General features: G+C 43.2%; 1 protein-coding gene across 1 annotated transcript in view; it reads left to right on the forward strand.

Annotated features, from left to right (window-relative positions):
• Positions 1–15000, forward strand: part of LOC145397969 (putative glutamate receptor) — a 113615-nt gene that overhangs the window by 22919 nt on the left and 75696 nt on the right. The window contains exon 5 of the mRNA XM_080270944.1: positions 7953–8111. Within this exon, the coding sequence (XP_080127070.1) occupies positions 7953–8111 (159 nt within the window). The remainder of the gene's footprint in view (positions 1–7952; positions 8112–15000) is intronic.

The raw sequence follows: 15000 nt of genomic DNA on the forward strand, positions 1-15000 counted from the left end.
AGGGGGATTTAACCAGTAACTATGGTGACTAATTTCAATCTCATAACTAAGGACTAGATTCAGCGAGGTCAAGGAGGCTTCGTAGTTCCTCTTCCTTAGTTATTTAATCTATCATATACATCATTGTAATATCGACGTGTTTTCCATCAGTACCACAGTTACAAGAGGATTATTTAGGAAGAATGTTCACAGAATCCCTCAGACCACTCTGAATACGACTCTAAATCTCATCAACTTTCATATAAGCACAATTTAGCACTTGGCACTCATCAGGAGCCTATACGTGTTGGAGCTGTGCACCCTTGGTGGAACAGCTACGGCGTGCACCCAGGAACCAAACATCCACATATTTCCCTGCAACTTGCCACGGGAAGGGTCCTGGTCGAACTCGAGTGAGGCGCTGTCTGCTCCAAGGGGGATCAGATCCCTACTGTGTGTAGCCAGTGAATTGTAGTGAACCTGTAGCAGTTGCTTTCCTGTGGTCAGTGGATCTGCTTGGCCAGACAGACCGGGTTAATCATAACAATTTAACATACATTATGTGAAAGTGGCTCGTTTCTGCCATGTGAGAACAAGCTCACTTCCTCTCCTCCTTCCTCTCGTTGTATGCAGGGTGTCCTGCAATATATATGAGGAACTTCTGATCTCCCTGTGGATTATTATGAGTGAAAAATACTATACTCACAAAGATTATAATTATCAGATATTACGAAAATACAACAAAAAAATTATGGGGCAGGCCATTCGTCCATAATATCATCAATAGCTGTAGCTCCGAAAAAGGCTGAGAATCGACCAGAGGCGATGAGTATTATTTACTTAAAATTAACCGGAGAATAACATCCTGAAGTTTTTCACATATCTCCCGATATATATATATATATATATATATATATATATATATATATATATATATACAGAGAGAGAGAGAGAGAGAGATACATACAGATATAGATCTATACAGTAGATCTATAGAGAGATAGATATAGACTTACAGTAGATATAGATATAGATATAAATAGATAGATAGATAGACTGATAGATTGATAGATAGATAGAAATGATTCGTTGTTAGGTTGAAAACGACCTAATTGACTGACATTCACTGACCCTATTTCCTCCTTCACTGATTGACTCTGTCCATTATTGACTGTCTGTCACTGTCCGTTGGCTAGTGACTACAGCTCACTGTCTGTCACTCCTCTCTGACTGGCTGCCACGTACAAACTAACTACCATTGACTCACTGACAAGCACTGTCTGACTCCCCATTACTGACCCACTAACTCTCACTGTCTGATTGGCTCTAATACACTGACTGGTTGCCGTGCACTTCCTCACTCCGTTTGTTACTGTCTCGGAGGCAGGACGGTCCTTTTAAATACTCCCTCCCCCCCACTCTACCACTAGCGAAGCCCAGAATATTCTAGAACCTAGGAGAGAACTCACATTTTCTCACACAATAATGCACTTAAATTAACAATTCACAATGACAGTAATGATAAGAACTTATTCCTAAGGTAAGGAAGAAAGAAAATCGACCAGATATGTCGACATTTCTAACATTTTCCTCACATCTCCAAATATAAAATACAACCTAATCCTGTGACATGACAATTTCTAGAATGCTCCTAACATCTCCAGATATATACCCCAAATCTAATCCTACCAGCATAATACTTCCCCTCCCTCAAAACTTAGTTGTCCTTGACAAATCATCTATTCATACGTATTTGCAAGTATACACAGGATAAACTTTCAAACTAGGAGGTCTTTGTCATTACCTCAGCTGTCTAGGTTTCATGCATGATGACCTGGATTGCCAATGCTGTAGATGACTCCACTCTGCTGGGCCCTCATATCATCTCTGGTGTCCAGCAGGTCCTCGGCTTCTCTTCAAGCGTACTTCCCAGGCTCTGCTATCCTGCGATATATACATCTGTGTACTTCACCAAAAGCCTTTTCAGCTGCTCCATCTGTGGCTTCTCCAAACACTGGGAGCTCCTGGCAAAGTAGTCGGGGCTTAACCGTACTCTGTTTGGTAGCTGCTACTCAATTTCCCACCACAGTCTCACAACTGTGCCCCGGTATATTATCATACTAGAACGAAATGAAAAGCTGGCTATGAGAATGGGTACTTTTTCCACAGAGTCGACCAAGGTCTTGCTCACCATTACTCCCCATTCTATAATGCCACTGCTCCTTTGCTACACCATGCCCAAGGCAGTGTTCACTTCGATATTGATCTTGCAGGGCAGCACATCTCTGACTCAGGGGGGATAGCTGTGGTCCGTCTGCCCATCACTAGCAGACTTTCATTTATCACAGCCCTCGGTAGAACACTCCCTCCTAGCAACATACACACCGAAAGGAAGTCAAGCAGGCAGCGATGGGACACCAGGCCCCGAATGTTGGTAACACACTTGGCCAGGATCTCTTCCTTTCCTCCCTGCTGCATCCTGACACCCACCAGTTCCCCAGCCTCAGCACAGTGCCACTCCTAACACATGCTGTGAAGTCTCTGGAAGCTGCCAATGATCTACTACTTTCAGGCTCAACAAAGTCCTCTCTGATACTGCGTCGATGACCACAAGGCAAGCTACTTCCTCAGTCTCACCATCTCCCTCTGTGTCCCTGTCACTGACACCTATGGGGTGTTCTGGGGGCTGACCCTCAATCAAACACTTTTCAAGGGCTTTGACCCTGTTACTAATTTTCTGTATTTCACATCTCACTTTATCTTCCAATAAACAGGAAGCCTCATCTCTCACTTCTCTTACCTGGTTGCTCTCTACCTTCCTGTATTTAACCCGCCCCATCCCGACCACTTTTTCACCACTGGTACCCCCCAATCCCGACCATTTTTGGACCCAAATTTTTTTTGCTAAAACTTTCGCTTTTGGTCAGAAACAATGGTCAGTCACGAAGAAATTGTTCCCCGGGGTCCATAAGTGCCCTAAACAGGTATACCTTCGTCACACCTGGTACCGTGTTCTCTGTAGGTGGTCTGAGCCTCTAATGTTTTCTATGGTATTATAAGTCTGGGAAACCAATGAAAGTAAGTAGAAATGTATTTATTACAAACATAAAAACATGTGATAAAAGAGCAAATTGGATTTTATACAAAAATAGAGCTGAAATAAGCATTGTACCATCGTGCGAAACGAGCAAAATCGGGCAGACTGGTCATGATGAATCGCTAACATTCCTGAATCATGATACATATCATTTTTTCTACTTACATAATACATCTACAATAACATTATACCATTTTACATTTTATTGAACTGTTTTTACGTATTCACAGGCCTTTCGATAACATTTAGCGTAATGTTAGCGCTTATTTACGTAGTGAGTGAACTCGCTGTGACTGTTGTTTCAACTCGTATTGTGTTTTTTCTACTTACATAATACTTTCCTAATAACATTATACACTTTTCAACTTTATAGAACTGTTTTGAGATAGTTTCAGGCCTTACGTAAATATTTAGCGTAATAATAGCGCATAATAACACAGACGGTGAAGTCGCTATGACTACTGTTTCAACTTACAACCTATTTTTGTACTTATATAATAATTCTCCACTAACATTGCACATGTTTACACTTGATATAATTGATATCACATAATTTCAGACCTTACGATTCTACTGAGCGTCATATTATCGTGTACTTACACAGTGAGTGTTATCGCGATATCATTTGTTTCATCTTACACTAGTATTCAACTTATAAATTACCTTACTACTAACATTACAACCTTTTCCACTTTATATAATTCCTATCACATACTTACTGACCAGAATGTTCTACTGAGCGTAATATTTTCGCAGATTTACACAGTGGGTGTACTTGTGACATCAATTATTACAACTTACACTATTTTTCAACTTATACGTTTTATTCATGCTAACATTACACCCATTTCCACTTTATATTCTTGCTATCACATATTTACTGACCAGAGTGTTATACTGAGCGTCATATTTTCGCAGATTTACACAGTGGGTGTAGTTTTGATATCACTTCTTTCAACTTACACTATTTCTCAACTTATACATTACTTTCCTGAAAACATTACACCCGTTTCAACTTTATATATGACTTAGCACCTACTGACTGGCCTTACCATTATAATGAGCGTCATATCGCCATCCCACACAGTTTCAGTAGTGTAGGAAGTTATGGTACTCTTTGAAACATGGCTGAAGGCACAACGCAACATTGCACTCGACACACTCGTACCTTGTGTCTTTTCTCTGAGTGGATGGTCTGACTGTCGAGTGCTTGCATACATGGCAGCGGCGCTGGTGTATGACGGTTTGGGTCGGAAGGGATTGTGCTAGGATAGTGGCGTCCTGCGAGGCGTAGGGGAGTCTGGGCAGCCATGGGGGTGCGGGTGCGGTGTGTGGGTCTGTCCTGGGCATGCTTGGCGATTATTTCACGTGCCAGCTCCCTCACAAACCCCTCAAAGGTCTCGGATACTCCGGTGGTCATGGCGTGCAGGTAGTGTGCGTTCAGGACCGTGATGTCGGGCAAGTGGAAAAAGAGTTTCTTGTACCACTTTATCGTGGTCCTGGCACAGTCAACACTGGAAATCATCGAGTATGACTGATCCACTTGCCTCATGTTCAGATTATAGTCCAGTACAGACTCGGGTTTCCAGACGTTGCGCCTCCTCTTGCTACGGTGATCCACGGAGTCTGTGCGGTGCATCAGGGGGCTGTGAACAGTTGATAGGAGGCAAACTTCCCTGTTGTGGTTCCACAGGGTGGCAAGGATGTTATTGGCCTGGAAGAAAACCACCTCGTTCTTGTCAAGTTTCCTCCCTATCTTGACCATATGGCGACGGTTTCTCTTGACTGTACCACAGACTCCGGTGTCGTGTTGGTGAAGGAACCTAGTGAGAAGAGGGCTAGTGTACCAGTTGTCCAGGTACAACACATGACCACGATGAAGGTACTCCTCTATCATTGTCTTCACCACGGCCCCAGAGAGTCCTATACTACGATCTTCTGTTATATCTGTCTGTGCGCCCGTGTACAAGACTATGTCTTGCACATAACCAGTCTTACAGTCACACATAACAAAGATCTTGAACCCGAAACGGTGTCTCTTGCTGGGTATGTACTGCCGAAAGGAAATATTGCCTCTCCACAACACAAGACTCTCGTCTATGACGAGGTCTCTGTAAGGATAAAATGAGGAGTGGAACATTTCCCGTAAATGATCAAATACCAGCCTAATTCTCCTCATTTTATCTGTGTTATTTGCATTGGCTGGATCTTCTGCATCAAAAAAATGGAGGCGGCCGAGAATATACTGAAATCTGTTACGACTCATCACCTTTCCAAAGAAAGGTGTGAGGATCATTGGGTCAGTTGTCCAGTAGGCAGGAATTTGTTTTTTTCTTACCACACCCATCAAGAGAACCAGGGCAAAAAATAAGAACATCTCTGAAATTGTAACGGGATAGTCATATTGTTGGGAATGTCTGCTCGTGGTTCCCAAACGTTCACTTTCATGGCGCTGTGTTCATGAAAATATATTGGTCTGTTCCACTAAGCGCCCCACAAACACCTCCCCAAAGAACAAGTGGAAAAAATCCACCCTAGAGGAACCCGCATGCACACCTGGAGCCGTGCAACCAGACCGCCACTCCTCAGTGAAAGGGTGAATGATGGGAGTAAAATTACTCCCATCTTCCCAGTTCCACGAGACACCACCGTCTCCAGCCACGTCCCCATCATCCCCTTCGTCAGGGTGGGGAGGTAAGGGTGGTGGGGGAGGTTGGGGAGGTGGAGAGTGGCGCTTCTCATCACTCCCACTTCTCTTCCCTCTCCTTTTTCCTTTACCCTTTCCCTTCCCTTTCCTTCCTTTCCCCACATCCTGGGGCTGTGGGGAGGAAGTTTGGGAATATTGTGGGGCGAAAGACCTGCTGGGGAGTGGCTCCACCTCCTCTCCCCTAGGCCTACGTGCACCACGTGCTCGTGCTGCCTCCCTCACACCACTTTCCCCTTCACCCCGCACTCCCGCCACACCACTTTCCCTTTCATCCAGCACTCCCACCACACCACTTTCCACTTCCCCAGACAAAAGACTTGCACCATACCCGATATGTCTTCTCGCCCCACCTTCTGATCCTCGGGGTGATATTTTTTCTTTACCCAACCACGAGGCGATATCACGTCCTAAGCCACAGTCATCCTCATCGTCCTCATCCTCGTCCTCGTCAGATTCGGGATGGAGAGATAGCCGTGCACGTGGTTGGGGAGCAGGCTGGCCTTCCCTTGCCTTACGGTATGTCACATACCGCTTTTTCCGGGGCGAAGGGACCTCTTCATCACTGCTTGTTATTTCTTCCTCTGGCTGGATGTAATCGCGATCCACCACATCATCGTCAAGTGGAGAATCACTATCTCCAGTGAAGGCTTCCAGGGCGGATGCAATTTCTTCGTCTGAGAGACCTTTCCGCGCCATGTCTGACCTGGGTCACTGCTAACAGGTGAGTGACTGAGACAAGGGCGAGCGCGAGTCACGCGGGGTCTGGGACGCTGCCCGCCTGGCGGCAGGTAGGGGAGGCTTGGGTACGTGGGCGAATTGAAGTACGTCAACAGGATTGGCAGTGACAAAACGTGAGGATGTGGAAGTACGTCGACGGAACGCCGCGGGTTAACTTCTCACTTTATTATCTACTATACAGGAAACCTCTTCCCTCACTTAACCTACCTGGTTGCTTATTCCATCTACTTTGCTGTACACCACACCTTGTTCGACAGGTTTCCTGGTCCCATTCTGTAGCTCCTCACATAGCTGGTGAAGCCCTGTCTCTGCCCACTTAGTCCTTCTAGGCATACATATTCGTAGTGTTATGCTTTTGCTTCATACTATTCTTCTAGATATTTCTTTTGTTCTCCTTACTATGCCTCTCAGTATATCTTTTGTTCTTATTATTTCCTTGTTATTATTGCTGTGCATCTCGATATTTCTTATGCTCGTCAGGATATTTCTGTGTTCTTCTTCCTGTGCTTCAAATTTTTTTGTTGTTCTTCTTCCCGTGTTTCTTAGTATTCCTTGTGTTTTTCTTTATTTCTCTTGTTCATCATAATATTTCTTTTGTTCTTCATGATGTTCATTCAACACTGTGAGTATATCTGCCCGAGATTTGTCCGTTGTTTGGCAGTCTGTCCATGTGTCTCAGTCTCTCATTATGAGTACATATCCTACTCCTGACACCAAATGTTACTCAGTAGAGTTATTTGATACATCGAGAACGATGCATTGACAGGCCAGGAGATTAATCAATAGGTGCTGAACGCTTCAGGTTTATTTTCCTTCCAGGTACAGCTGAGGCACACTTGCAAAACAGTGTGGTCTCTCTCTCTCTCTCTCTCTCTCTCTCTCTCTCTCTCTCTGTCTGTCTCTCTCTCTCTCCACAATGCACTCACTGTCAGCTCACTTACTCACTGGATGCCAATCACCGGCTTTCTGACTATTCTGTCCTTCAATGACTAACACTCTGACTCTCCCTCACTAAATAACACTGTCCATTACTGACTGTCTCTGTCATTGTCCGTCCAACACTGACTAACTGACCTATGCTAACTAACTGTCACTCCTCTCTGACTGGCTGCTGCACACAAACCAACTGCCACTGGCTCACTGACTGGCTGCTGCGCACTCATTGCGCACTCACTCATTCTGACCATTACTGTCACAGCAGTGGGAAACCATACACAATAACAATAATGGCAAGAACTAATTCCTGAGGTATGAGAGAAACAAACTCAAACAAATATGTTGACAAATAAAAAATGTTTCTCACATCTTCAGATTTAAAACATTATCCTTATCCTATGGCATGACGCTTTATTTCTAGGTTATTCCTCGCATATCCAGATGTAAACTGCTTACCTGATTCTACCAGAATAACAATATTTTCCCTTTTGCTAGGAGGTGGACATGACCGGTACGCTCCTGATCGTTGACTTTGATAGATACAGAGATATGGACGTAAGTGTGCCAGTGCTCAACCTTCCCGGCCGGATTGCCTACATCAGGCCCACATTAGCAGCTGATTTGGCCGGATTCATCAAACCTTTTACTGCCGCGGTATGAAAACACTGTCAGAAAAACAAACAACTACTGTAACAGCAATTATATTAATAACTGCAATTCAGTGAAAAGCAATACTAAAACATTTTTTTCCTTTGAGATTATTATAACTTCCACATAAACCCATTCCTGGCTACACCTCCCAGGTGATAACTCCCTTTACTCCGCATCCCCCCACCAGCACCTCACAGAACATTTTTTTACCTCTAAGGACATGTTCCCTCACATCAACTTTTTCCCCCATGGGCCTTCTCCCTCACAGAAACTTTTTCCTCCATGGACCTGTCCCCTCACAGAAACTTTCTTCCCCCGTGGATCTTATCCCTTATGGAAATGTCCCCCCCCCCACCCTTGAAACTGTTTCCTCACACAGGTTCTTTTCCCTTGGATCTGTTTTTCCTCTTAATCCAATTTAACCCATGGACGAGTTATCCCTATGGGCTTATTATCACTCATGAAGATATTTCCCACATTGGCCAATTATTCCTCATTCCCCATGAACGTGTTCCACCCATGGGCCTACATTTCCCAGTGGATCTATTTTCGCCATTATTTCCCCCATTTACCTATTTACACAACAGATGAGCTGCCTGGAACCACTGTCTGACTCACTTCTTCATTTCTGCAACATTCGCGGTCTTTCCTCTAACTTTCTCTCTGTTGAACACCACCTCTCCTTCTCTAAACATTGCCTTCTCTTCCTTACCGAGACTCAGCTGTCTGTGGCAACTGAGAGCAAACCCTTTTCTGTACCCTCCAACTTTCTACTCAGGTAGCTGTTGTGTATATGTATGCAACCTATCTTGCTCTCGTGTTCCTGTACTTGATTCTTCCGAGTTCTCTACTCCCTGGCTTTGGCTCTCCTGTCATTCTCTGACTAAATATATCTGCACTGTTTACTTATCTCCTAATTCTACTGACTATAAAAAAATCATTGACTATCTTATTTCTATGATGGAACTCATTCTATCCATTTCTCCGTTCTCTGAAATCTCCATTCTAGGAGATTTCAATGGTCACCGCCACGTTTGTCTCTTCTTTCCTTTAACTGATACACCTAGTGAACAAGCCTACATCTTTTCTGTCTTTAACCCCTTAACTGCGGGGCTTCACTTTCGTGATGCTTGGGAGCAAGGGATCATACCGCTGGGCGTCACTTTTGTGATTCTGTGTTATTTTGAATTCGCCCGGGCTTTCAAGTGGTGGCTTGTATCATCTATCAGTACTGCCAATGTCCAACACTAGTCAGCACTCCTAATCTAATCTGTACTCCCATTCATTGTTGATAATTTAGCCATTTCTCCCTATTCTTGACTCCCCTCCCTACCTCCCTCCATTACCCTCTTCTCTCGCCTGCCCGGCTGTGCTACGCTAAGTAAATCTTCCCTGGAATTTTCCACTGATTTCATCCATTGAAATAAGCCCTATGCCCTATTCTTATACGAGATAATATATACAAAAAAGAAGTAAGGTAAGTGAGAGTGCCATACACCTGGAATTGGCTAATTATCACCTGACAATACCTCACGTGCACTTGTTCGCTAATTTTCGCTGTTTATTTTCCCTTGAAATATGCCGCATAATCTATTCTCGTAATAAAAATATATATAAGAAAGGAAGGGAGAAGCCTAAGTGATATTTACATTCACCTGGAACTACCTAATTATTGCAGGCCACCATACTGTATTCTACACTAAGTAAATCTTCCCTGGAATTTTCCACTGATTTCATCCATTGAAATAAGCCCTATGCCCTATTCTTATACCAAATAATATGTACAAAAAAGAAATAAGGTAAGTGATAGTGCCATACACCTGGAATTGGCTAATTATCACCTGACAACACCTCACGTGCACTCGTTCGCTAATTTTCGCTGTTTATTTCCCCTTGAAATTTGCCGTATAATCTATTCTCGTAATAAGAATAGATATAAGGAAAGAAGGGAGAAGCCTAAGTGATATTTACATTCACCTGGAACTACCTAATTCATTATGTATTGGCTAGATTTCCTGCCAATCATTTCATAGCTATATATTAGCGGGTGTCACAAGGCTGACGTTGGCAGTATTGCACTCCCCCAAGAGGCAGGCCACCAGTATCAGTTTACTGTGGTCTTTCAAGGTGAAAGTACGTCAGATTCGCGCCTGTCAAATTCCGCTGCTTTTTAGCTCCATGCAAAGGGCCCTGTGACCTCTATCCCCTACTAAACCTTGTGTGGAAAGAGGTATAGGGCTGACAAATGATAGAGAGTGACTACGATCTTTCTGGTGAGTAAAACTGTGCAAGTGGAAATGTAAATAATGTGTAAACAGCAAGTGAAAGCAATGAACGTAATATAAGTGAAGAGTGGAAAATAGTTTTATAAGTTACTGCAAGTGACAGTGCCTAACACAGTGTAAATAAAATAGAAATGTAAATAATGTAAATGAAATAGAGAATGTAAATAGAAATGTAAATGAGTAGTATTGTAAGAATACGAGTATAGGCTATATGCTTCTCCATATTTCGACTCCCATGGGTATAGTATATTTTGTCTTTTCTTCTTCCATAATCTGGGAGATGTCAACAAAAATGTTTCTGTTTTTTCATCTGGGCTTTGAGAAGTTGGTGCATATACTTGTATGACTTTCATGGTATATTATTTCACAGTCTAATGACAACAAATGCTGCTCTGTCAGAAACACTGCTGAATTTAACAATGTTGTTGGCAAGATTTCTGCTAATTAAAAATCCTACACCACTAACTCTTTCATTTTCCCTTCCTCTGTAGTAAAATAGGTGGTTGCTGTCTTCGGGCTGAATTACTTTTTCTTATCTGTGGATCTCACTCAAACCAACAATATCCCAACTAATGTTTTCCAGTTTAGTCATTAGGTTATCAAGTTTGTAAACTTCTGCAAGGCTTCATACATTGTATGCATAGATCTTCATGGATTTCAATTTGTTTGATCTCCAAGAGTCCAATTTTCCAACACAGTGCCTACTCACTTTCGGTGGTACACTGCTCGTAAGCACAGGAGACAATGCGGTTGGACCTTTAGTGGACGATGATCCAACAGGAACGCCCGTCAAATCATTTGCAATAGAACTCATAATTGGTTGGGAGGATTGTGGCAAATAATCTCACCTCCCTGCCATATACTTTCTGGTGAGATGTAATTTTTGTGCCACCTTATTCATTGAATTCGGTGGAGCCCTATATATCTATAGGGGGTCCCATGGTCTACACCGTCTAAGACGATACCCCGTATATCTACAAGGCCTTCCCCTATCCACCATCCAGGGACACGCCAGGTAGCAGTGGGATCCTGTCCTTATATATATATATATATATATATATATATATATATATATATATATATATATATATGTGTGTGTGTGTGTGTGTGTACATATGTATAGTGTTGAGAAGCGGGATTTGGTAGGTAGGTAGTCTGGAAGTTTCTCACTGTTTCCCAGTGTTGCTCATACCACAGTTCCGTTACGGGTCAGAGTTGCCAGAGCCTGCTATTGTGAGTGTAGTTATTTTGCAAGTTGTACATAAATTTTTGTTTTGTTTTTTTCTCGATAATGTTTTATTTATGTGACTGCTTCTTAAATTATGAAATTTAATTTAAGTCTGTATGCTAAATAATTTACGGTGTTATGTAATGTAAAACTCTGGTATGTTTTGGATATCTCCAAGTTGACAACTGTTGCATCTCCTTGAATGAAGATCATTCTAGAACAAAGCAAGCTTGTATAAAAGAGACCAGAGCAGTCAGTCGGTTTTCAGTTCAGTTTGAGTGTAGTGGAGTGTGGTGTCAGTGAAGTTTGTATATCTTCGGAACTTGTGAAAATAGTGGTGTTGTTGGCAAAAAGTGAAGTGTTAATGAAGTTTGTATATCTTTGGTACTTGTGAAAATAGTGCAGTGTTGTTGTCATGCATTAAGTGTAATGCAGTTAGTATAGTTTGTATAGCTCCAGTGCTTGTGAAAACATTGAAGTGAGGTTGGAAAGCATTAAGTGTAAATATTTTGAAAATACAGACAGTGAACTTAAAAAGCCAGTGTTCATTTATGGCGCCTGAACTGATCTTGTATATGTACACCTAAAGGCCGACCATAGGAAGAACATCTCACTGGGCAACATCCTTCCTATACTGTAGCCTAATACTGCTGTTGGAGCCTGTGGCAGTGTGGGACAGGGGACGTAACACTGGTATCAGGAATGTGGATAAAGTGCAGCAGTGAGTTAAATTTTTCGACATGGAGCAAGGGGGTGTGCAGACAAGGTCCCGAGCAGAGCAGGATGTGTCCCTGGCGGCAATCATGAGGCTGTGACAAGTACAGAATGAAGGACGGAAAGAACTCAAAGAACAGTTACAAGCAAAGAATGAAAGACAGGAAAAACTTAGAAAACAATTTCAAGCACAATGTGTACAAGTATAGGCACAGAATTAAGAAATCAAAAAACAATTACAGGCACAAAGTGAAGAACAGAAAGAACACTGTGAACAGTTTCAATAGGCATTACAGGAGCAACTGAAGGAAATACAACTGAGGATGCAAAGACAGCTAGATGCTTTCATGAGGGAAATGAAGGAAGAACAGGACAAAATGAAGGTGGAAGTATATGCTGAGCTACGGAAGCAGAAGTATGAGGTAAATAATTATGTGATGGAGTGCAAACAGCATGTAGACGACCAGTTGAAGTCAATTAGTGAGGTAACAGTGACGGACTGCAGACAGCATGTAGATAACCAGTTGGAGCATGTGGTCGACCATGTGAGGATAATTAGTGAGAAAATTGAGGCTGTTGAGAAATACTGCATTGCTGAGCCTCAGGATAGTGTAAAGGGAGCACACGAAAAGAATGGACAGTGTATGGTGAATCTTGACGGATCCCAAGCATTTAAAGGTAGCGTTACAGGGTTGAATAATCAGGATGCAGGAGTTTTAAGTCCTTGACTTAATTATGCCCCAGTTTTCAGGCTCAAAACCAGTGAAGTCCATGGCTATTATGGGGGTCCAATTAAAGAAACTTCAGGAATTTGATGATACAGTATCATGGGAAACTTACCATGCACAGCCTGAGTTACTTGCTGATCAGAATGGTTGGGATGATAGGTAGAGGGCAGTGCAACTTGCTACTAGCCTTAAGGGTGCTGCAATGGAAAGTCTGGGCCAGATGTCAGTGATGGAGAGAAACAGTTATCAGTCCCTAGCAGAAGTGCTGGAAAGCAGATAAGGGACAAGGTACCAGACTAAGGTTTACAAAGCACAATTACGGACCCGTGTACGGGCTCGAGGTGAATCCTTACAGCAACTTGCTCATGACCTGGAGAATATGGCATACAAGGCATACCCTAAAGCAGCACCTAACCTGTTGGCTATTCTTCCAAGGAACCAGTTCATCGATGCCCTTGATAGTTCAGAGCTGAAAGTGCAGGTGAAGCAGGGACAACCCAGAAGCATGCACAAAGCACTAGCCAGGGCTCTAGAATTTGGGTCCTACCTCAGGTCCAGTATATCCACTTTCCAGGCAAGAAAGGGCAGGTTCATGAAGCCAAAAAATTTTAAGGAAGTTGCTGGTGCAGTGAAATGCCAGGACATAGGAAAGTGGATTGCAACAAGTGGAAGAGAGAACAGGAGAAGATAAGAGGAGATTGCTGGTTCTGTGGAAAGTTGGGACACAAGAAGGTGGATTGTTACAAATGGAAAAAGGAGCAAGAACGGAACAGTGCAAGGAAATCCGTGATTGCAACAAACGGGTGTTGGACTTGTGGTGAGGTTGGACACTTCACCAATGAGTGTCCAGATGAAATGGATGAGGGTAAATTAGTGAAGGTTGGTGACGAGAGGCAACAATGAACCAGTTTTTCCCAAGAAGCCTCACCACTGAGGAAATGCAGGCATACCTTGATGAATAGTGTGCGAGATCAATGAACAGATGAGAAGCAGTGTAGTAGTAGGAATGGGAATCTTAGCAAGAAAATGCAACTGTAATGTGGTGACAGGGCCAGCATCAGATGAAAAAGACTGAAGAGGATGCAGATGCAGGATACAGATTTACAACCAGTGCTAGAGTGGCTGCAGCAGAGTACAGTGCTACCATCTTAGGAAGAAGTTTCCAGGTTAAGCCCCACGACCCAGAGCTACTGGAGTCAGTGGGACCTTCTTCGTTTGAACAATGGACTACTGGAGTGTCAGTGGGAGACACCCGATGGCCTCAGCAAGTACTGGCAACTAGTGGTTCTAAAGAAAATGAGGTCTAAGATCTTGGATAAGTCATATAACTAGACCACTAGTGGGCACCTGGGAGTGAAAATAACTAAGCTGGCTGCGACAGAGGTTCTATTAGATTGGAGTGCTTCAGGATGTTGAATAGTGGTGTCAGGCCTGTGATGTATGTTGTGCCAAGAAGGGACCCAAGAAATGTGGCTGTGCCCCTCTCCAGCTATACCAAGTGGGTGCACCAATGGAAAGAGTCACGGTGGACATTGCTGGAAACCAGTATATATGTGTTGCCATGGACTATTTCACAAAATGGCCAAAAGCCTATGCCATTCCTGATCAAGAGGCCACGACTATTGCTCAGGTGTTAGTTGACCAGTTTTTCTTTTGTTTTCGGATGATGCAGAAGCTACATTCAGACCAGGGTAGAGACTTTGAGTCTGCTGTGTTCTATGAGTGCTGCAAGTTACAGGGCTTCAAGAACACCAGGACGACCCCACTAAGGCCACAGGTAGACTGGATAGTGGAGATATTCAACTGGACCTTAGGACAAGAACTGGCCAGTTACTGCATAGACGGACAAACAGAATGGGACCAGAAATTACCTGCATAGATGATGGTATATCAGTCTGCATCCCATGAGTCTACTGGTTACACCCCTGCAAAACTGA

The sequence above is a fragment of the Coenobita brevimanus genome, chromosome 44 (assembly GCF_032717465.1).
Source record: "Coenobita brevimanus isolate Jiangsu-jjx chromosome 44, ASM3271746v2, whole genome shotgun sequence".
In the NCBI taxonomy this organism is placed as follows: domain Eukaryota; kingdom Metazoa; phylum Arthropoda; class Malacostraca; order Decapoda; family Coenobitidae; genus Coenobita; species Coenobita brevimanus.